The sequence below is a fragment of the Accipiter gentilis genome, chromosome 24 (assembly GCF_929443795.1).
Source record: "Accipiter gentilis chromosome 24, bAccGen1.1, whole genome shotgun sequence".
In the NCBI taxonomy this organism is placed as follows: Eukaryota; Metazoa; Chordata; class Aves; order Accipitriformes; family Accipitridae; genus Astur; species Astur gentilis.
The window spans coordinates 4,383,759-4,408,235 of NC_064903.1; the positions used below are offsets into that span (position 1 = coordinate 4,383,759).

General features: G+C 44.9%; 1 protein-coding gene across 2 annotated transcripts in view; it reads left to right on the forward strand.

Moving 5' to 3' along the window:
* Positions 1 to 13,514, forward strand: part of CAPN6 (calpain 6) — a 67,564-nt gene extending 54,050 nt beyond the window's left edge. For both annotated transcript variants that reach the window (XM_049827267.1, XM_049827268.1), the window contains exons 11-14: positions 89 to 291; positions 956 to 1,077; positions 8,252 to 8,388; positions 9,942 to 13,514. In XM_049827267.1, coding sequence (XP_049683224.1) covers positions 89 to 291; positions 956 to 1,077; positions 8,252 to 8,388; positions 9,942 to 10,124 — 645 coding nt within the window. In that variant the 3' untranslated portion in view covers positions 10,125 to 13,514. The remainder of the gene's footprint in view (positions 1 to 88; positions 292 to 955; positions 1,078 to 8,251; positions 8,389 to 9,941) is intronic.
* Positions 13,515 to 24,477: the final 10,963 nt, after the last annotated feature.

The window sequence follows — 24,477 nt, forward strand, 5'->3', positions numbered from 1 at the left end:
CTGCCCCTGAAAGGCTGTGTGATGTGCAGGGAAAATCCCGCCTGATATCCATCCTTGCATTAATCCCTATACTGCTCTGTGGCTGTAGGTGGAGGATAACAGAAGCTATCGACTACACAAGCTCACTGTGCAGGAGAGAGTGGCCACATCCCTGTACATCAACACACGCACTGTGTTCTTGAAGAGGATCCTTAAGCAAGGCCGCTACATCCTTATCCCAACTACGTATCATCCTGGCATCATTACAAAGTTTATCCTGAGACTCTTCACAGATGTGCCATCAAAACTCAGGTAGGTTGCACTCACAGCTACATGAGATCTTCCCTTGCCCACACTGGCTGCACGTCCTTGGAAATGGTTGCCTGGTTGCCCTCAAATATCCCTGACTTACTAGCTCAGATCGCTCCAGAACTAGGCCCTTGAGATGGCCAGGGTCACCTCCAGGAATCTCCAGAAGGTTTAGTGGCATTTGTGCATGGTCAGGACATTTTTACTTAGGAACCTAGTGGACAATTCAGTTTGGGTCTTTTGACCTTTTAGTTTGGCTTTTGTAGTTGCCTCCAGTTCTAGGTCAGAACACTGAGCACCGGTGCTTGCAGTTATAGTTGATACTGTTAATTTCTTTGACCATCTCCTTTGAAACCAGTGGTTGTCTGCGAGGGCAAAACCAGTGTTTTGTGAAATCGGGCCCACTGAATTTTTTTCTTGCTTTGATACTATTTTCCATGATTTAAATTTTTTTTTCCTGCCACTTCTGCTGCCATGTGAAGGATGACACACCTTTGGTTTGCTTTGCTCTGTTTTTATTTCTTAAGTCTGTCATCTCTATACCACAAACTTCCAAAATGGTAGATGAGGAAAGAGTACAACATGTTCTGAAAATGCCAGATTTCCACAACTATTGATTGTTTGCTTGACATTTGTTGCTTCAATTGATTTTCCTGTGATTTTTCAGGGAGCTGAAGGCAGATAAGCCTAAAATGACATGTTGGAGTCTTCTTTGTGGCTATCCACGCAGAGTCACCCAAATAAAAATTCACTCTGCAGAGGGTTTACAGAAGCAAGACAGATCAGGCGGTAAGTGTAAAGGAAGCCTGGAAGAGTGGAAGGGGCTTCTTCAGTCCTCTAATGATGATCTGAGTTGATAAGTAAGCAGTCAGAAATTACTTAAACGGAAGATATATGGGATTTTTTTCAGCACATTGTAGAATCTGCTCAAAAGGAGAGATCAGGTGAATAAGATGATGCAAAACAGCAAGAGTTATGTGTCACCTATGCTGGTCCAGATGGGCAGTAGTAGTCAGACCTTCCTGAGAGGCTTTTTGTGGGGATTAGTAAGAAATTCACCTTTCAGGGTTATGTGTTTTCTAAATGGAAAATATCCAAGGAGACAGCTGAATCGCACAATCTCATGTAGTGTATTACACTTACTTACCTCAGCAATGTCATTCATGGCCTTCAGAGCACTTTGTTCTTCATTACCACAAGCTTAATACCACTTCAGGGAGGAAATTATGGTTTTCAAACAACCATCTTCAGCTGGGTAAACTAGGACAGGGAAAGGTTAAGTGACTTGTACAGGACTGTGTATCTACATGTCAAAGGAAGTGTCCTGAAGGACACTAAAATGTCTTTCTGGCACACAATGTTGACAGTTAATTAGGAAACTTGTCCAGTTGTCATTTACTTCCTCATTTTCTACTCCTGCTCTCTGTCTGCCGGCCTTAATTTTCCATGACCAGTGCAATAGAAAAAGGTAGACACATCCAGCACTGAGTGGTTGGTAGGGAGAAAGCGAAGGAGCAGAGATACTACAATGAGTGTGGAACTGGAAACTAAAGAGGTTCCTGAAACATCTGTGTTTGCTCCAGATAACTCTTCAGCTCTCTTCACTTTAAGATGTGGAGCTAAGTTGCATTAACTTCTTCTGGTAGAGAAGGCATTAGACTTAGACCTGTAGTACAGTTCATCTTCAGTCTCACAAAGCAGCTGTAAAATTTCTCCCACCAGCTGGCTACAATTTGATTCCAGTCCCTTTTCATAGTTATTCCTGGCACGCACTGTGTGGTGACTGAATGTACTTTTCACTGTGAAAGCCACTTTCTGTTAAGTCTGGTTGTCTCTTCAGGGGACAGGAATGTTGGTGGGAAGAGATATAGAAAATTGATTCAGTTAATTTTTCTTGGTACTTTTCTTGAAAAACTGGAGCCACAAACACCTCCATCAAACAAGCAGTATGGGTCCATGTTCTCAGCAAGGCAGGATGGATGGGTGGGACTGAAGGGGCTGTATGTGACAAGAATAGTAGAGCAGTGCATTGAAGAGAGGCAGCATGTTCTTGTTCTTGCCCTGTGAAGGACATTTTCATTTTTAAGGGTGGGGTGTTGTTTGTTTTTTTTCTTTTAAAATTCCTTAAACATTTTTCTCTAACATTCCCTGCCATAAAGTAATAAAAGCCAATTCTCCACCCTTAGCATTTCACAATTCTTAGCACAATTACAGTCTTGACAAGATCATTAAAACCCATTGCCTGCAGCTGCCAAAGACCAGGCTTGAGCTCAGACAGCGTTGTGGGATTTGCTGCATTGTGACACAGACCCTCAGGAATATACAAATAGGACTTACAACCAATGTGTAATAAGTATTCTAACTACAGCATAGCCCAAATACCTTTAGGACCCTGTACTACCACATATGGTCAGGTTGAGTTGAAGCATCTTCTTTCACTTTGATTTCAGCATCCAGTGTTGGGCTTATGATTACCCTGACAAAACTGAAAAGGTAACCTATTGTGGAAAGAACTGTCTATAGGAAATGGACTCATGGATTTCCTGTTTAAACCTAAGCAAAACTTCTGCTTGATTACTTTATCTGCTGAAAAAATGCATAATTGGGTCAAGTGATACTACTTGTGAATTAGTAATTGAATTCATCAAGTGGCTGAAAAAAAATCAGTATCGATCATTGACAATTTTTTTCTGAATTGTTCCCATTTCCCTGTGTGAAACAGCGTGCCATTTTTAAATTCATCAAAAACATAAGGGGATTTGAACACAAAACCTAAATGAATCTTATTGTTTGACCTTGAATAAGATTTCACAAAAAAAGTTTAAATATTTTCCTTTTGTATCAATACAAAGCTTTCAGTAAAAGCCTTTGTCTCTTTTCAGCCTGTAGTTCCAAATCTCATCTATTCAGGGGGCACTGAAGGAGAGCTGAGTTACTTCACTTCAGTAGCTTCCCCATTATCTTGAATTCTGCTGTGAAATCCCCATTTGAATCTTTCTTTATTAGCCTTTTTTCCTATAAGTATCTCCAGCTCACAGAGTACATTCATAGATTGTCTTGCAGGATGCCATATCTTATATCAGCTTCAGACAAATGAAGTAGGGAGAGTGTGTAAATAAAAAAAAACAACATTAAGCCAAATGTGCACTGCTGATGTTTGTGCTACAAAATAAAATCAAGCTGCGCAATGACCAGGATAACACCCATAACTGGCACTCTGCTTTCTATGGGCACCTTGCTGGGATATTTGGCAAAGCTCCCAATTGATACTAGAGTCCATTTTTGGTAACATAAAAAAGCTGGGTATGGCACATGTTTCTCACATTTGGAGGGGTTTTTGGTAGATTAAAAGAGTGGATATAGAAATTCCTTGAAGCACACTGGCTGGATTGTAAATTTACACTAGAAAGTAACATGTCCAGGGAATTAAATATCTCATATTCTAAGATTGCTTCCTAATACTCCTGCAACAGAATGCAACTCCTTGTCATCTTTCGTCTCTTCTCTGGCTTCTCTGGATCCACGTCTGGACAGTCTCCCATGCTTATCTCAAGGAGAAATAGCAGCCAGGCATTTGAAAAAGACCAGCTTTCTCAGAAGTGAGTTTAGACCTCAAAGTCACATGGGCAGTTACCAAAATACCAGCCTTACCTGCTGTTCCTGGAACATTTCCTGATGTGAACTGGATTTAAAAGTCAACAGCAGCCTCCTGTCTAATCAATACTGCGAGATGAGGGAAGAGGCCACACAGCAATTGCCATTGGGAGTGAGAAGTAGAGGTTTCCTTTCAGGTTAGGCACAGTCAATATGTTTATTCAAGTAGAAAATAGGTAGATTAAGTGGTTGTGCTTGCCTGCTGCTAAGAGGAACTCACACAAAGGTTACTCGTTTTCTGGTGCAAAGGTTGTTGGTAACTTGTTTCCATGTGAGCTGCTGTGTCTGATTAGCCCCACTGCATTTCACAAGGGTTTCCTGACTTGCCCTTCACCTTCTGATCTACAGCATCTCAGCTCTCAAGCTGCTTCTGTTCTGATGCTCACTGTCTGTCATCTGTCAGCTGTATTCCGCCTTGTCCAACACCTGCCCGGTTTGTCACTATCATCCCTTAGCATAGAGAGAAGACAAAACTTGATGATGGAGGAGGAGGTTATGATTCATTCTGAAGCTTCTGAGAACTGAGACATGGCATTACATCTCTGTGACAAACTGTCCTGAAAACATCAGGATGTCTCTATACTCTGACACTGGGGTATTCAGTTGCAGAAAGTAAAAGCAGCCTGAACAGAGATACTTTTTTTGGATATAAGTAGGATAGAGGGATTTTACACTTGAATGCACTGATCTTCATATAAGCCCATCACTGTCATCTGAGAGTTGTGCTTAGCACAAATTTCTGAGCAACTACTTAAAACTGGAAGAGAATGAAGATTGCATAGCGAGTGCACACCCGGCCTCGTTCACGAGCTGCTTGTCATCAGAACCCTGCTCCCTGCCAGAGGAAGGTTGTTTAATCTCTACTTTAAATGTTTATTGGAAAGTTCCTCCTTGCTGCTGTCTTTGATCCATTGTCCTGTCAGGAAAAAATAATGGATGGTTTGCTGTTGTCAATAGTGGATGAATCTAGCAGCCCAGACTCAATTCTGAATGCATATAGGCTGCTTCTCTTGGAAGTACCGCTCTCCGAGTTAGCTTGTTCTGAAGTTGATCCAACTATCTGTGAGCCAAGCACAGTGGCAGGTTTGCAAAAAAGATGAAGCAACACTGTGTGCTTGGACATTTTCTGTCTCTCATTCCCAAGTCTGCTTTAAAAATTGCTCTCGCTACTGTCTGTCACACTCTTTTCCCAAGAGCTTATCTTTGAGAAAAAAATAATTTTTTGTATTTTTAAGTCTTCCCACTGAAATTTCATGTTGAATTCGCATGTTTAATTGCCTTTCATTGCTCCTTTTCTAAACTACGTATTGTTATCCCTTGTATGTGAAATAAGTGGTAAGTAGAGTATCTGGTACCTATAATGGCAGTTGCCCTGGGAGCAGTCTGAGGAACAGAAGGAAGGAGAAGGCAAAAAGCAGCTGGTAAATGTCCAGTCAAAGCACGAGAAGGGAAGCAGAGAGAAAAAGGAGTAGAGATGAGGGGAAGATTTACTGATGGCAGTGGAAAGACTCTCTTTTGTTATCTGTATTGCAGGAGAAGCTAAGAGGTATCACATGAGCAAAGACTCAACTGCAAAAGGCAAAACAATCTGATGTAATTCCCAAGGCGCTGCTTGTGTCTCAGCACTGTGTCTGCTCTGTTTGGCCCATGCCTTCTTCCAGTGGCTGAGTTTGTCATAGCTCTCCATATTACCACTAAGAGTGGTCTAGCTGGAGAAGAGAGGGAATGTCTCCGAGAACTTTTTCTCAAGAACACTTTTCTAGAAAGTCTTTTGTTTTGGTACAGTGCTGAAGGGTGTGGATGTTAGATCCTCAGTCCAAGTCTCCAAAAGAAAAATGTTAGCCTTAGACTACTGTGCATAGATTTCTTTAAGCCTTAGAGATGTCACTACTTTTCAAGTGTTCCTGGCTTTTACAGATTTCAACCTTTTCCTTTGTGCTGTTTTCATACAGCTTCCCAATACAACAGCATGGCCATAGGACTGAGAAGAAACAGCTGTTTATACACAGTATGGTGTTCAAAGCATAGCTTGAGTCATGTGTGTGCCTAAGAACTGAACCCAGTCCTCCTTCCACTGTCAGAGCAGTTGCCAGAGTAGCAGCTCCAGTGATTTTCATTCCCAGCTCATGGTGAATACTAGGATGTTGCTCTTCCACATTAGTAGCCCTTTCTGCATTGCCTTTGTACTGTAAATAAACCAGGCCCAGAGCTGCCAAGAACTGGGACAACTGTAGGCGAGACCATCCCTTGCCTCATCCTGCATATGCAGCTCTCCCATTTCTTTCTTTTGTTCTGGAATTGGAGCCAGTCCTCCTAATATAACTGACCATTCAGCAATGTCATTGTGAGGTCATGCTGTGCAGGTACCTTTCATGTTCCTCTTCTACTTCCCTCTCTTTTTCTAGCTCTTTCTGAGAATGTGAATCTGTTTCCAATGTTAGCTTTCCCTTTCCTTTCACTTAGCAACTCCCTTCATTAACATCTCGCTCATCCACCAGATATGCCTGTTACCTCTTTAAGATCTGTGTCCTTTCACCACCTCTTCTTATGCCCTCTCTCTTAATTACTTTTAATGATCAGATGTTGCTTTCCTTTGTGGCCAAAGTAGTTGACACCATTTCATGCAAGAGCCCATTTTATTCAGATCCATTTTCCAAATCTCTTTGCAAATGCGGGAGCTTTTCCATCACTGATTACACAGCGTGGTATGGCCCCATGCCCCAGAGCTGAACCACACATTCTGTGACACAGAAAGTAATTGCCTATCAGAAAAGCCAATACATTGCTACCTGCTGTAGTAAGTGTGAGATGTTGTCAGGGTAACGGGCCTATTGCATATCTGCCCAGGTGTAATCATAGTGCAGCATATGGAAAAATCTGTTTCTTTCTCATAAGTGGAAGTAGCTCCTTCTGTTTTGGATGTAGCTGATACGTGGTTTGTTTGCGTGAGATGTTGGTATCCATTCCTGCAAATGAGTGATGTGTTTGAGGAGAATCATCCCGGGTATGAATTGCTAAAAAACGAAAGCTGCCTTAAAATTATGCTGCCTTATGGCTGTCATTCCAGTGGTGGCATTTTGAAGTAGGTGGTGATGAAATGTGTGTAAGAAATGATCACGAGTCTGACTTACACTTACGCACATTCAGTGGGTTTATTTAAAATCCATATCTAAAAAGTAGCAAGGTGTGGAAAAACAGATATGCTGTCATTAACAATAGGAATGGACAGAAATAGTTGTGCTGAAATACAAAAAAAAATGGTAGTGCCTGTGTTTAATTAAAATTTAATTTTAAAGTGGAATGCTCCATTCTATTTGAGGATAAAGACAGGTGTTTCCAAATTGGTTCTTGCTCCCTATTGGAATGGAAAGAAAATATCAACATTTACAACAAAGTAAAAAAGTTCAGTGTAAAATCAGCAAAGCATTTCTAGAATGTTGAATAATCTCAGTGGGTTACGTGTGATTAAATTGTAATTTAAAACATTAACTGGGACCTATAATAGAAACAAACATGTGGTAACATAAACTTTAAAATTACATTGATCCAAATGATAGAACCAAAGATGTCTCAGGTTCATGGGAATGAAATGAGAAACTGGGGAGGATTTGCTTTGACAGTTTCCCACAGAAAACTTTGTTGAAACCAGTGCACTCCTACAGAATGTTTTTGCATTTTGACAATATTTTACTTTCTGGAACAGAAACTGCTGCTTGAAAACTACCTCCTAACACTAATACCCATATCAAAATACAGTAGACAGCACTTTCAAGCCAGGCGGTCTAAAGGTGGGTACTGAGATGTGCATTCAGTCATCTAAAAGCAGTTCTGTGCAATTCCTGTCCTTGCCCTCCATAGGAATTGTGGACAACGAACAGTTTTTACCTTCCATTTTGGCCCAGGCACCCAGAACTACATACCAGATAGCATACGCACATATGCATTTTGGCTTTCATGTCTAGAGCAGTGTCGGGGAGCTTAAAGTGTCACTTTAAAGACTTTCTGTTAGATGAGCCAGGAGGATGCAGAGCAAGGATATGTGGAAAGATCGCAATCCCAGTCTAGGACTGAGCTGGTTTCACAGCAAATCGTGCTTAGTTTCCAGCTCTCAGCATCCAGTTGTTAGAAGACTGAGGTATTTCACCTCTGCTGGTGATGGGCAGCTAGCGGTGGATGTGACGTGCCCGGTTCCTATGCTCAATAGCACTGGCGCTGCCAGGCACAGGAGGGGATTGCTTCTGCTGGGTGTCTGGGCAGGTCTCAGCTGCTGTTCTGTGTCCTAAGAGTTGTGCTGCTCATTGTGTTTTAGGAGCAGATCCCTACGTGCTTATCAAGTGTGAGAACCAAAACATGCGCTCCCCTGTGCAACACGATACGACCAGTGCCATCTTCGACACACAAGTGATTTTCTACAGGAAGAACATCGACAGTCCTATCATTATCCAGGTGAGATAAGCCATGCTGGGTGGGCTGCTAAGGGCAGGTAGGGGAGCACAACAGCATCACTGCGCTTGATGTGTGCTAACTCTTCATTTGTATGACTGATACCCAGGACAGAAGTATGAGAACCTCTGCTCCCCTTACTGGGTTATGCCTGGATCTATTCAGCTCTACTGATTCTCTAGTCTAGGTCTTTTCCATAAAACAGCAACTGATGATACTTAGGGATCAGAAGGCATATTTCATTCCAAGGCTTTGAAGGAATTTACAGAAATACTTTTTGCTTCATTTAGGTACCTGATAAGCCAGAGACAAAGAAAAGCCAAGTGTTGTCCAGTGTCAGTGTTTGAAATAAAACCAAAGCTAAGGCTACTGTTAAGAAGCTTTTAACCTTGAATTCTAGTCCTGTGGCAACTAGACCACACTGTTTACCTCCGCAGTAGCTGGAGAAACAGAGCTTGATATTTAGATGAGGCAGTCCAGGAAAACTTTGGGAGAGTGGAACAGCATTTCAGTTTGATACACACAGTTGTTTAGTATTAGACAAATACTAAGGACTATGTCTTCTTCATCAGTGTAGGGAGATCTTACAGTGTATCTGTGAATCAATTCACTGTGGCACGTAAGTGCCAGAAATTGAAATAGCTTTATAGCACTGTGTTGCAAGAAGAGATACATTTCTGATTTTCCACTGCCTAATGCAGTACTGGTGTGTAGTACTCCTGTGCCACAGTACTCCTCTGAACTAATAGGTATATTCTACAAATATTATAAATAGAAGGAGGATGATAGCAGTGTTATCCCCCAAACCACAGACTGTAGTTATCGACTAGAGGGAACTGATACAACAGCTGATGGAATGTGGTCTGTGTTCTTGGCATGTGCAGGATTGCCTAATCCTTAGTAAAGATTTGATTGACGCATGGGACCTCACCCCATCTCTCTACGGTATGCAGCTCGAACACTTTGACTTTTCCAGGATAACTGAAAGTTAGACAGTAATGAACTTCACAGACCAAATAAAGACTGGCATGTGAGACTAGCAGCAAAACCCACTATTAACACCATTTCAGTTGCTGCTTGCTATATGCCCAGCCCTGTCCTGAGTAATGACAAAGGGCATGGCCAAGGACTCCAAAACCACTGCTGTCCCATGCTCTAGCAGTGTGGACCCGGCTCTAACACAGAGGAAGAGCACTGAAGACACCGCAAAGGTGAGTACCAGCAGGCAGAGTGGCACAGACAGGCTGATTGCATGTAGGTTTTTACTGCTGATGAGCTCAAACAGGTAATGTTTATACCTCTTCTAGGCAGGCTGTGACCTAGAAAGCAAAAAGCTGCATTTAGCTCCTTATTTGCATAGTGTATGTAAATGAGCATGCAAATCCAGAATCTCCCACATGCTCTCTAGACAATTAGCTAAATTTAGATGTACGCCCCCTCCTCACTGCTTTTTCAAGGGGTTAATGGGGGTGACCCTGCTCCAGCACAACCCTCTCAGGTAGACTGTGAGAGAAGCACTACTTCAGCTGGACTTATTTCAGTTCCCTTGTCTCTAGGTCTGGAACAGCAACGTCTTGTGTGACCAATTCCTCGGACAGGCGGTGCTGGCAGCTTCACCCAGTGACCCCAGAGAACAGCAGACTCTGCAGCTCCGAGGGAGAGGCAGCCGAGGAGCAGCCGAGGTGCCAGGTCACATCACCGTCAAGGTTTTTTCCAGCGATGACCTCGTGGAGCTATGAATACCAAAGCCCCGCAGAGCCAGACAGAGCTGTCACCTCGCAGCAGGGGGGCTTGTCTGTGCTTTCTGTGTGAACGACTCGGGAGCAAAGGTTTCACATAATCATAATCGCTTTAAAAAGAAAAACCCCTCTAACTCTCCACATTATCATGGATAATGGGGAGAGAGGCTTTTAAAGAGGGAAAAATACATATTTATACATATATATGTTCATGATACAGCAAATACAGTAGAAGAGGGGCCAAACTAAACGTTAGCAGATAAGCTCATTAAGATGTGACCGTCTTCCCCAGCAGCATCTTTCAGGAGCTCTCGGCACATAAGCTGGAAGCATATGTGACTGTTCTCACAGGTTCTCAGCACATCATCATCTGTTCTCAGCAGTGGCACTGGATGCAGGCAGGAATGGCTGCATCTCCATGGTCACGTACCAGCAGGTTGGTGGGGTGGCAAGCACAAGGTGGAGTCGCATGGCTCAGTCCTTGTTCACTGCCAGGCTGTATTTGGGAGGGGGATTTTTTTTAAGCTTTGATTGGAATTTTTTCCCCATATAGGCTTATAAAATTCTTGATGAATTTCATTATTCTTGCTACAGAGCAGATGTTTCAGTTCCTTGGCAAAAATGTCATTACTTAAGGAGTTCAGTCATAGGTCATAGCCTTAAGACCAGGCATGCCAGGGCAACATTAAAATACAAGGTCAGGTCTTGCAGTGCCTATTTGAACACCACAGCAAATAAGAGCTTTGCCCGCATAAAGGCTCTCAGACTGACTTACTTATTCTTCTATTCTCCACCTCAAGCTGATGACTCACAAATTGATATCTCTGGCCAAGAGAAGGGCACCTCACAATTTAGCTGTGGTTTTGCCCAGAGGACAAATTAAGTAATGGGAGCCTCCTTGCTAAGGAGGCTTTGTTTAATCCACATGATGCTAAAAATGGAATAACACTCTTTTTGCTTCATTAGATGTGATGGGTAGCACCATGAAAGAGGACAAAATTAGCTCATGAGAAGGATGGGTCTGTAAAACAAAGATGCTATGCCCTCGCAGGTATCAGGTTTCACTCTCAAAATTTTTCATTTGTTTATTGCTGACAGAGCTGATGTTTCTGATGAAGTTTAACTTGAGTATAATGGAGGACAGGTATGGTTTCACATTTCCTTCAAAGCAGGGTTCTTGTACAAACTTTCTTTTAACTTTTGCATATAGCCTGATGGCAGGGTTTCGTCCTCACAGCAGACATTTCTGTGTTGTCAAGCTGTGCAGTGATTCTGGCAGTGTAAGAGGCTCACTGTGTTAGACCTCTTGGAAATGGATTTTATATGGTTGCAAATTCTGGTCTTGAAAGTGAATCTAAAGGATGACTATTCTGCCTTTTGTACAGCCAGGAAATTTGGATTTCTGTGTATCTCGTAACCACTTCAGCCATTTTGTGCAATTTTTGTAATTTAGAAAATGGCTCTCAGTAGAGTTAATGTTTTCACAAAAGGTTTTGAAGTCTTCTCAGGGCTCCAAAAGGATCATTGCTGTGGTAGAAAATGCTTTCTCTGACATGTTGGGGATGGAACGTAAAGCTATGAATGATATTATACTGCCATCAGCTTAGTTGCATGTACCAAGTACCTAAATCCAGCTCTCTTTTTAAATAGCTTGGGCTCAAGCCATTTTGCACGCAGAGCATTTGTCAGATGTGAACTACATGCGGTTGACAGCCCCACAGGCAAGTGCAATTCTTCTCTGTAAACTCATAGCTTTAGAGTTGCTTACTCTCAGATATGTTTGTAAAATGCAATTTTTTTAAAAAAAGCGTGAACTTTCTCATGCAGACCAGAGCTCAGGCAAGCCACACAGGGAACTGCAACTCAGTCTGGGCTGTCCTAGTCCTGCACTGAGACCTGTTTGCTTTGCTTTTCCTCACACAGTATTTTATGCCATGGTAGCTGCTTCTCAGCAGCGTGGCACGAGGGGTGACTGCAGCCCATTGGCACACCTTCACCATATGGGTGGAGAGCACCGTGCTCGTGTTCCAGCATGGTTAAAGCCGCGCATTGCAATTTGTAGGGCAGCAAGGCGTGCAGGAGAGCACAGCAAGGCAGAGCAGAACAGGTCATGTCGTATAACCCCCCTTTCAGATAGGCTTTTCTCCAGGGGCTGTTCCATATGAGATGGGTGCAGTAAGGAGGGGCTAGCTTGGCCAGCTGATTGATTTGGGTCAGTGTTTAGCCTGAAGAAGGTTCATCTCAGAGATGGCACCCAGCACGGTCAGGCTGCTTTCCCTTCTGCAAACTGAGGCAGCTGGCAGGAGACCGGAGGCTTATGCCTGCCTGCCCCAGTATTTGCCTGATCCGAGAGCTCGCCTGAGCTCATCGAGAGCACAAAGCCATCTCTAACTGGAGCATAGTGTCCCTTGGCTGTTTCCTTTAAGCCCTGCAGCCCTGGCCGCCAGCTCCCAGCACCGCCGTCCCGCTTCAGCATCTGTGTAAGGGTCATGCCCAGCGTCAGTGGGGCAGAAGGAATTTGACCAGCAATTCTTTGTCGTGTACAGCCTGACTAAGGGAAGTCAGCGTGGAATGGGTAAAGGTGATGATTTTTAGGCCTTGACAATTACGTCAGCTCAAGACATTCCCACAGTTTGTCCCTGTGGTGTGGGGACAAGGGGCCCTCGAACACCAGTGCTGGCCAGGTGGAAATGGAGCTCTCTTGCTCTCTCAGCATTGCCCTGAGGCTGTTGCAGTCCAGTGCTGATAGCTGTGGGAGGCTGAGGCATGCTGACACCAAGCAGAATGCCTGTACCTCTGCATTTATTAATGTTTGGAAGTAGTTGGAGCAGGCAGGATTTGCCCATCAGGAGGAGTTGATCCAACCTGGGAACACAATGGGCTGTGCTGACTTACAGAGGCTTTTGGCTTTTCCTTCCACCAAGACATGTGGAAGGTGGGAGCGATCCCAGGTGAAGCCAAGGCAAGAGCAGGTTGAAAGGGGTTTGCACTGCTGCCTGCTCCCTGCAAGAGAGCCCAGGCTGGGCAGGAGATGGTGCTCACTGCTCTGCAGTCTCTTTCTCCTGTTGTACATCTAGCCATGCACTGAAAGCAAAGCCAACCCCATGGGGTTTTGGCTTACAGGGGAGGTAGATGTGATATGTTTGAGATAAGAGGATTGCCTTTTCAGACTGACACAGGAATTTAAGATCAAATGTTACCAGAGCAGGGCAGTATTTTTTAGCAATTAATGATAACTTGTGGGAAAACAAAGGGTTTTTCTGGGGGGAACGCTGCATTTATGTACGCACTTGGGCCACCTTCAGCAGAGAGTTTTGGCCCCCCAAAATTAAAACAGAGGGAAGTAGATGGAAAATGTTTCATTTCAACCTTTCTTACTTTTCAATATGAAGTGACCTAAATAAAAGGTTAACAAAAATAAATAAATGTGTTCAGTAATTTCTGAAATTAAATGTTTGCTTTCAGCTAAAAGAAATGGTTCTGGAATGACCTCAAATTACATTTTTCAGCTTGCTCATAAAGAAAAATGTATGTCTATCATCTCAGCTGTTCACTGAACAGTTCTCCCCCCCCTCCCTTTTACCGCACAACTGCTTGCCCCCAATGTGTTCCCAGCTCATTGCGGTCTCCATTGTACTGTAGCCTTCCTTGCTGTCCCTCACCCTGAGGAAGACCAAGCCCCAGGTCTGGGGACTCATCCTGTCCCTGGCTGCACAACAGCAGTGTCTCAGGAGTCCCGTTAGATTTTATGGTGTAATTCAGACCCGCTCTTCACCCGTCGGCCCCAGGCAGAGTGCTGGGGTCATTTGTTTGAGTGAAGCCCAGTTTTTGTCCTCACTGCTGTGTTCCATTCCCTCACCCTCCTCCCTCCACCAGGATGAGCTCTTGTGAATCCCCCTGACTTCTCCCGCCATTAGGCTGAGACTGACTCTTATTTGTCTCCTCTGGCACACCAGACCAGTCACCTCTGTGGGGAATAACGGTCTGACTTCTTGCTGAGCACAGCGCACAGCAGCGCTGTCGGGGCTATAAGAAGAGCTCCACCGCACCCATGTTTCTGCTGTTTGTCTCAACTAAATCCTCACTGTTTGGAATTCTCACTCTAGGATGGCTGCAGGGTGGATCGACAGACTGACTCCTGCAGCATCCTGCAGAGGTTGGTCCCAGATGTTAACGGTAAGCAGTCAGAGCTGTAGGTTCCAGCCAGCATTTGTGTTATATCGTCTCCTGCAACTTCTGGGGGAAACAACTGACTCTTGGTACTGCTAGGTCAGTGCTGCTCGTGTCGGCTGTGAGTTACGAAGGCTGAAGGTCTCTTCTTCTACTCCAAAGGCGTCAGCACTAAGCCTGGCACGGCCTGGCAGGTGCTGTGCTAGGAGCCGCCGCACCTACCTTTGCGTTCCTCCTCCTGCCTGTCGCAGGACCACCACGCTCGCGACGGCTCGGACGCGGGAAACGCCGTGCTGGGGAAAAGGCCTAGCAGCCGCCGTGGGCCTTCAGCTGGCGCGAGCCGCTCCCACGGGAGCGCGACCGCCGCGGAGGATGAGCGGGGGCCAGATCCCTTCTCCCCGTGACGGGAGGCGTTCGGTGCCCGTGCCCTCACGGCGGGCAGCCGTGCCCCCGAACCCCAACTGGCGCGCGAGGCCTCGGCGGGAGCGCGCCGAACCCGAGCCTCGTGCTCGTGACAGGCCCCTGCGCCGCTCGTTAACGGCCGCCCCTTCGTGCCTTCCCGCGCCGGGCTACAAACGCCGACCTCGCCTCGCCTCGCCTCGCCTCAGGCTCGCTCCGCCGACGGCCGCCAGCCCGCCGAGCTGAGGGGGCGGACGGGCGGGACCGCGGCCGCCCGCTGCCGTGAGCGCCCGCCGCCGCTGGGGGGCGCCCGCGCCCCGCCGCCGGCGCAAGGCCGCCGCCGGCTCTGGCGGGAGGTGAGGCGGGCGCCATTTTCCCCGGTTGGGTCTAGCGGGGCGGCGCGGCGGGAAGGGGCGGCGGCCGGTGTGGAGGGCTGTGAGGGGGCCCGTGGTACGTATGTGGCGGGAGAGGGGCTGTGCCGTTGTAGGGGGGCTCGGGGAGAGGGGAGGCCTCCCTGCAAGGGCGGGACGCTCTTCTCCTCACCCCCCGTCCGTGTATTCTGTATGTGTGTGTGTCAAACATACACAGACGCACAGAGATCTGCCTTTAGGGATCTCTGACTTTTCTCCTGCGACGTTTCTACATATATAAATACATATAGTATAGATAGAGTGCGACAGATATATAGAAGGGTCTCTGTGTCTGTAAAATACACAAAACTAGGCAGTATACAGATGGCTAGAGAGAGGGAACAGAGTATTTAAGGGCCTCTGTGTGTGCACGCATACATACATGTATATATATTCCATAACACATAGAATCACAGAATACCAGGTTGGAAGGGGCCTCAAGGATCAACTGGTTCCAGCCTTTCTTGGCAAAAGCACAGTCTAGACAAGATGGCCCAGCACCCTCTACAGCCGAATCTTATAGGTGTCCAGTGTCGGGGAATCCACTTCTCTGGGGAGATTATTCCAGTGGCTGATTGTTCTCATTGTGAAAAATGGTCCTCTGGTGTCCAGTCGGAATCTCCCCAGGAATAACTTACACCCATTACCCCTCGCCTGTTCCATGCGACTCCTTGTAAGGAGGAAGTCTCCATCTTCTTTGTAGCCCCCCCTTAAAATACTGGAACATGGTGATAAGGTCTCCCCCAAGCCTTCTTTTCTCAAGGCTGAATAAACCCAGTTCTCTCCACCTTTCCTCATTCGGCAAGATTCCCAGTACTTTGATCATCTTTGTGGCCCTTCTCTGGACGCTCTCCAGCCTGTCCACATCTTTTTTGCATAGCAGGGACCAAAACTGAACACAGCATTCCAGGTGTGGCCTGACAAGTGCTGAGTAGAGTAGGATAATGACTTCTTTACCCCTGCTGGCTGTGACCTTGTTGATGCAACCCAGCATCCTGTTGGCTTTCTTTGCCGCAGCAGCAGCACACTGTTCACTCACATGGAGCTTGTCATCCAGCAGGACCCCCAGGTCTCTTTCCACAGAGCTGCTCCCCAGCCGGGTAGATCCCAGCCTGTGCTGCACTGCTGGATTATGTTTTCCCAGGTGCAAGACCTTACACTTGTCCTTGTTGAACTTCATAAGGTTCTTGTTAGCCCACTCTTCCAGCCTATCCACGTCTTCCTGCAGGGTGGCTTTCCCAGCCAAAGCGTCCACATCCCCACTCAGTTTGGTATAATTGGCAAACTTCATCAGGGTACACTTGATCCCATCATCCAGATTACCTAGGAGGGTATTAAACAGCGTTGGGCCCAGTATCGATCCCTGGCGGAACCCCAGTTGTGACAGGGTGCCAGTTTGAAAAGGGGTTATTTACCACCATCCTCTGGGTGCAGCCTGGCAGCCAGTTCCCCACACACCACACAGATCACTTGTCTAGACCTACCACATCAGTTTCTCTAGGAGAAGGCTGTGGGAAACTGTATCGAAAGCCTTGGAGAAATCCAGGTAGACAATGTCCACTTCAACCAAGCAGGTTACTTTGTTGTAGAAGGCGATCAGGTTTGTCAAGCACGTTTTGCCCTTGGTGAATCCATGCTGGCTTTTCCCAGTCACGTGCTTCATTTGACTTGTGATAGCCCCCAGGAGGTTTCGTTCCATAACTGTCCCAGGGACCGAAGTTAAGACTGATGGCCCTGTAATTTCCTGGATCCTCCTTTAAGCCCTTCTTATAGAGCGTGGGGTGAAATCAGCCTTCTTCCAGTCTTCTGGGACATCCCCCCGGCTCCACAACTTCTCAAGGATTATGGAGAGTGGCCTCACAATGATGTCAGCCAGCTCTCTTGTCGCCCTGACATTATCCACCCGAGGCTGTTAATATAGTTGATGTGTATGTTATACAGCTATATAAGGGTCTCATTATATAAGGGTCTATCTCTTGTATATGTTTTTGTATATACATACATATAACATGCATGGTTAGTGAGAGATTATAAGTATTATACAGTTCATAAGTTGCTCGCATGCTCCTTCCTATAGATTAAAAAAAATATAACATGTATGTACACATACACATAGCTATATCTACATATATAGAGATTATATAAAAATATATGGATGGAGATTGTTTTGTAAGGGTCTTTGCATATATACATAGAATACAGAGTTATGTATTTGTATGAGGGGGCTGTCTATCTCTGTATATCTATATCTATAAATATTTTCATATGCATATCTCAACCTATCTATGTATGTATACAATAGAGAGTTACAGTTACAGAAGGGTGTTTCTCCCTCTTCCCCCCCATATATAGGTGGTGAGTATATCGAAAAATGCTTCTAGATATTAAACTATTTATACTTTTAATATATTTTTTTGTATTTTTTCTGTGTATGGTTAGAGAGAATTATATGAAGGGTTCTGTGTGTGTGTGTGTGTGCGCATGCACATGCATACACACATGTATAAAATATGCGTAGTATCTAATTTATAGATGCCATACATTATACTATACACAATGTAATGTAATATATATATAGTGTGTATCATTTATAGAACAGCCTCTGTGTGTGTGTGTGTGTATATATATATGTAAAAATATACACTATATATTATATAGATGGCTAAGAAGGGAGCATTATATAAGGGGCTATGGCTCGAGTTATACGGAGTGCATAGGAGGTGCATGCGCGCACACACACATCAAATATATAAACTAGGTAATCAGTAATATATGTAGCTGGGAGAGAGTGTGTACGTTAGCTAGTTATATGTCTCTGTCTTTAGTGGGCATGTGTGTTCATATACACATGATAATGTGTAATGTGTATGGCTAGTGAGAGATCGAGTGCTCCATGGTTATAAGGGTCTTTCTCATATGCCCCCCCCCCCCCCCCATATAATATGTACACACATAGATAGAGACCTGTCTATAGTTATAGAGTACTTTCACTCTGGCTACCTGCTTATGTTAAGAGAGTGTGTGCTTATGCGTGTGTGCTTACACACACTACACACCCCCCCCCCCCCCGCCTCGCTTGATGGCTATATACAGCATGCATGTATACATGTCTGTCTATAGCACTATAACACACTCACTATCTATAAATATAATAATTATGTAGTATATTGTGTGTATATATACTTTATACGTTTGCATACACCCACCATATAATGCTCCCTCACTCTCTTTAGTGATCTCTGTATGTTATATACATATAACTGTATTTTTATACGTACAATATGTAGTGTGTTATGTAGTTATATAGGTGCTTTTTTGTATATACATATGTAAAATATGTTGATGGAGAGAGAATTATATAGATATATAAGGGTATCTGTATATATAGATATCCTTTATATAAAAATATACTATATATACACAGAGAGTTATAACTATATAACACAGTCTGTCTATATACTATTTGAATATTTCATTAATCTCTAGGTAGGTGCACATATTAATAGATCTATGTATAGCTATAAGTATGTGTGTATATATATGTGTATAGAAATACATAGCTGTATTATACATACTTATAAAATTATGGTATATACTATATTGTAGATATAGATGATGAGAGTGTGTTACATCATTATAAGGGTCTCACTGTATTTGTGTGTACACATATAAAAAAATGCGTATAAAAATAGATCACTAGGGAGAGCATATAAGGGTCATATAGATGTCTAAAATTATATATGCTATAATATAGATAGCTAGACTGTTTTGTTCAGTTATATAAAGGTCTGACTGTATGTGTATATCATAAATAGACGTATAGGACTAGAGTGCGTTAGTCACATAAGGTGTGCTCTCTGTAAATATCTAGACAGACATGTATGTAATATATATATTGTATATGTAAAGGGCTAGCATGTTAGTTACATAAGGGTCTGTGAGACCTTTTTATAACCATATAACATGCTTTCTCTCACCATCTACTTGTATTAGTCTATTTTATTTGCATGCACAATATAGATACCAGTACATAATTACATCACTCTCTTGCCATTTATAATAAATAAATGTGTTTTTTAATATATGGGTGTATGTGCGTATACATATTTTTTATGCAGTTAAACATACATTGTATACTATAGTATACATAGATAAGTAGAAGTTATTAGTTTTGCTCTCTGTGTACATATAAACAGCTACTGTTACATAGATAAGGGCCTCATTCGCACGTGCATGTGTGTGTACGCATATTTAAAAATACACATATATAAATTGCTGGTTACGTAGCTGTCTGAGGGGGAAGTACACGTAGGTACACAAGGCTACCCAGGGAGACTGTGGGTTATACAGTTGCATAAGGAGCTTTCTCACTTGCGCACGTGCATGCAGATGACTGTTTTATTTGTCTCTCTCTCTCTCTCTCCTGTGGCCGAGGTACAGCCCTTCGCTAGTATGCGGTCCCCACGCGGTGGGCAAGGTTCCCCCACATCACCCAGCAGCGCAGGAGGAAGGGCCAGCGGGAGCCAGCGGTGCTGGAGCCGAAGGCCACGGGAGCGCAGGTGGGCAGCCGGCACCGGCACCGGGCTGGGCTGGGGGAGGCACTTGAGGGGGCCCGGGAGGTAGAGCAGCCTCCGCAGGGTTCAGGACCAGCGTCAGCAAGCGGCTGGACTCCCACTGGGACACCGAACCACCTGTGAACAGAGATGGGACCAGGCAGGGAGGCCAGGCTGAGGTACGATGGAGTGGGGTGGGTGTATGTTCACCATATGGGGCTGGAGGCCCCACCTTCCTCCGCTGTTATCGAATACCAGTGAAGCTCTCAGAGATGGAGCATCTACGAGATAAGACGATGGCTATGCAGACAGCACAGCAGGTCACGAGGGACGCTCGGTACAGAGTCCAGGTTGCCTACGTACCTCTAACTCCGGCATTGTTTAACTTCTGAGCAGGTGGCCAGGTGACTTTTTCACAGCTTTGTGTGAGCAGCAGCACAAGAGCTGAAGTGACCAGTGGAGATAAGCAGTTTTAAAAGATTTCTGGGCAGCAAGTGCAGCTAATCTGAGTAACTCACCAGGAGGGGGTGTTGGTTCTTTACAAATCCGGAACAATGGAGACACAACCCACTGGAAAAATCACAGCACTCTGGATTTCTGCAGACTGGGGAGGAGTGGAAAGGCAGGCTGTCTGCTTTTGCGGACACAAGACAGAAGGAGGTCCAGTAGCAGAGGGTAAAATGGGCTGGTGGCAGGTTAAGTCCTGTTTCATGACATCATATGCTAGTGGCATAGGACAAAGCCACAGGCATGCTCAGCCATCCAGATGAAGTCTGACTCTGCAGGTGATCGAGGCTGGTGTATCTTCAGCCAGCCCTGACACGATTTTGTCAAACAGCACCAGCAAATCCTATAGGAAAAGCTGCAGTCACACACTCCGCTGGTATTTATAACTTTTATTTGCAATACTTTAGGTCCAAGTTTCAAACTGCAATATTTTTACACTCAAGACACAGTCATGCACAATCCATATTTCAATTTTCTATTGCTTCAACCACAATTTAAAATAACTTAATATTGGAAACAAAACCCAAAATCTTAAAAAAAAAGGATGCTGAGGTCAGTAAGATGGATCCATGCCATCAGCACATTTACAAAGTAAATAACTTAGTTCTCTTTTTAAAAAGATCAGTTACCTCTTAATCCAAAGTTACAGAAGATTTTTCACTACACATTTGTTTTTTGTTTTTATCTTTTATCTGTTTCTTTTTTTCTGTTTTTTCTTTTCTTTTTTCTTTTTCTTTTTTTAAACAGATAACACGTCCTAAAAAAGGAATGTACAGCAAAATGAGATACATTTCTGATAAACAATGAAAATGTAGGCTCCTCCTCTGTTCACTTTTGTCTGGATACCCTGAAGAAAAAAAAATCTAGCAGACACCAGCGTAGGTGTTAACTGGTTGCTTCGGACAAAACTGGAGTTTAGCATTGGTTACTTCCTGATCCAGTCAAGAGTTGCAGAATTCTTTTGCAGATCTTCCCGAAATGTATGTCTGTACGCACAGCATCTGCAGTGCAGACGCAGCACCAGTGCACCAGAGTAACTCCCAGTTATTCCCCCCGCTGAATTTGGGCTCTGCCCAAGACGGAGGTGTTCACTGGGGGGCTACGGCGTGTGCAGTTCCCATCTAGAGCATCTCCCCTTCCACTTGCTTACCTGCTATGGCAGATACCGGCAGTTTGAGAGTCGCACCCGAAGAGCTGAGAGGCTTTTTTTCCCTGTTGCTGTGCTACAGACTGATTTAGCAGCATTGCTTAACACTAATACAAACAGTGTGACAAAAAGCAATTGCCTTTGTGCACCTGAAGCGCAAAGGTCAAAAATCTCAGCAGAGGCGGATGTAAGAGACTTGCATGCTTCGTATTTGCATGTTGACCCACTTCTGACCTGGACAGCTGTGCATGGCGGAGAATAAGAACAACAGGCAGCTCCCTTCCACCCACTCAGCCGAGGGACTCCTCTGGCCCCCAGTACCCAGGGCATTATCAGCACCCGCTTATTGAGCAACCAGGTCTGCTGTCATTGAAGGCAACAACCAAATTCTCACTGACTTCAGTGGCAGTAGCAGCAGTGCCTGTATCTGATCCCTAAGTCTATGGCTGGGCTGGACAAATGACACACCCAACGTGCAGCAGCAAAAGGACCTGACTTTAAAAACAGGCTCCTGCCCCTAGTCCCTCCTGTTTGCAGCAGTGTCACACCAGCCTGAGGCATCTGGGAGCCCTCAATGCAAGCGTGGATTACAGATGACAGGCCCTGGGCTCTTGGAGGTTTTGCACAAAATGGAGGCGATAACTCCCTCTCCAGACCAAGCTTACAGATTCCAAAAGCTGCTATCAACAGGCAGTTCAAAGGGCAGAGAAATGAGGATCTCAAGCACTTTATCAGAGCCAGTTATGCAGTTCTGGTTAGCAGCCACTGAGCGCAGGAAGAACAGAGGGCACAGAAAGAGGGACAAAATGAGTCAAGCATAGAGACTGGAAAGAGCAAGACCTGTCAGAGGTAACACGCTGCTTAATTTCTCTCTTGAGGAAAACTCTCAAGCCCCTGAAAGGAGTGAAGGACAGAGGAGGTGACACAAAAACAATACTCATGTTGTCAGTTCATACACTTCCTCCATATTACAGAAGAAATCTGATTAACTGTATTCTCTCCGAGTAGTCTCATTTAGCATTAGCAGCTTAGCACTAGTAGCTAAAGCAGTTGAAGCCTTAGAAGCAAGAGCTGACTGAGAATAAACTTTTTGATCAAACTAATGCTGCTAACACAGAACTAGCTGAATCCAGCAGACAGAATCATTTAGGTGGGAAAGGACCTTTAAGACCGAGTCCAACCATCAACCTAACACTGCCAAGTGCAACTAAACCACGTCCCTAAGTGCCACATCTACGCATCTTTTAAACACCTCCAGGGATGGTGACTCAACTGCTTCCCTGGGCAGCCTGTTCCAATGCTTGGCAACCCTTTTGGTGAAGAAATTTCTCCTGATGTCCAATCTAAACCTCCCCTGGCACAACTTGAGGCCATTTTCTCCAAGCCCTATTGCTTGTTACTTGGGAGAAGAAACATTCACCTCACTACAACCTCCTTTCAGGTAGTTGTAGAGAGCGATAAGGTCTCCCCTGAAGCTCCTTTTCTCCAGGCTAAACCACCCCAGTTCCCCCAGCTGCTCCTCATAAGACTTGTGCTCTAGACCCTTCACCAGCATTGCTGTGCTTCTCCAGACACGCTCCAGTACCTCAATGTCTGTCTTGTAGCAAGGGGCCCAAAACTGAAAACAGTATTTGAGGTGCAGCCTCACCAGTGCCGAGTACAGGGGACAATCACTTCCCTGCTCCTGCTGGCCACACTATTTCTGATACAAGCCAGGATGCTGTTGGCCGCCTTTGGCCACCTGGGCACACTGCTGGCTCATATTCAGCCAGTTGTTGACCAACACCCCCACATCCTTTTCCACCAGATGCAAGTGGAATGAAAAAGGTAAGGCCCAAGGAGACAATTCCAAGAGAATGAAGTAACTTCAAAAGGTCAGCCCAGCGACAGTGAATAAGAGATCAAGAGACCACCAATCAGAATTAAGTGATTGGACTTGAGGATCGGGTGATGAGTGGTACAGGTATAATTGGGGTAGGGGTCCCGCTCTGGAGGCGCCCAGGTCGAGCTGTCACCTGAGAACTAATAACAGAGGAACTGGAAACCTTCACTTGGACTGTACATTAATCAGCGGGATCCTAGGGTCAGACCCCGTTACGGTGGCCAGCGTGCTTATGCACCCATGACATAGAGAGTTGCGATTCAAGGCTGTGTGCGCACATGCCCAACGGCTCTTGCACCCAACTGCAGTCCTTCTGGCTCTGTACATAAGCTGGGGAAAGCAAATATTGCCAGCAAGCCTTGCAGAAACCAAGTGTGATCCCCAAGCAGCTGTGAACATGGTGCCACTCAATTAGAGCAGGAGGCACCTAACACACGGATGCTGAAGCTGATGTGTGGTCTGCTGGGGAACTGTCCAGTGCAAAGCCACTATGCTCACAGGTTATTAAAACAATTAGCAATTTTCCATATTATCAACTTTACTTACTGATACTGCCCCCAATTTCCTCAGTCAGGGTCAGATTCCAGCAGAAAGCAAGTGCTTACTTGGAGAACTGCTAAGCAGCAGGAACACAGTTTGCAGGCTTACACCCACACGGCAGTCCAAAGGGCACCCATGAAGAGCATGTAAGCAAGCATCCCCCCTTCTCTCTCCTGTAATACCATTTTTTCTTTTGAGATGGCTCTTCTTACCAAAGGTGCACGCAGCTGTTGGTAGGCTCAGGCCAGTGATGGTTTATATGCATGATGCACGCCTAGGATTACAGCAATTGGCTCTAAACTGCATCCAAAGAGAGAATATATAAGCAAGATTCTGCGAGCTTCAGCCAGAAAAAGAAATTACCCTGTCAGCTCAAGGGCAGACACAAGCAAAGAAAAGTTTTAAAGATCCCTGAATTGCAAATCACACTTAAAGAAACCTTGCATGGTTTCTGTTAAAACACAAAGGTTGTCCTTTGCCTGCTTCCTGAAAACTGGGGGCTAAAAAGAAAGATGTTTACCTGGTCAGGGGAGAGGGGGAAAAAAAAAAAAAAAAAAAAAAAAAAAAAAAGGTTGAACACTTCTATTTATGGTTCTTCATCAGCTTGCCCCATCACCCATCATTAAGTTGCTGCCTGTCTGCACATGAATGAACAACAGTCCACCAGGAAGGTGCGTGGACCACTAACGTGAGAACGTTTAGCAAGGGGAAGCTGGCATTAGTGTGCATGCCCTGATGTCAAGCA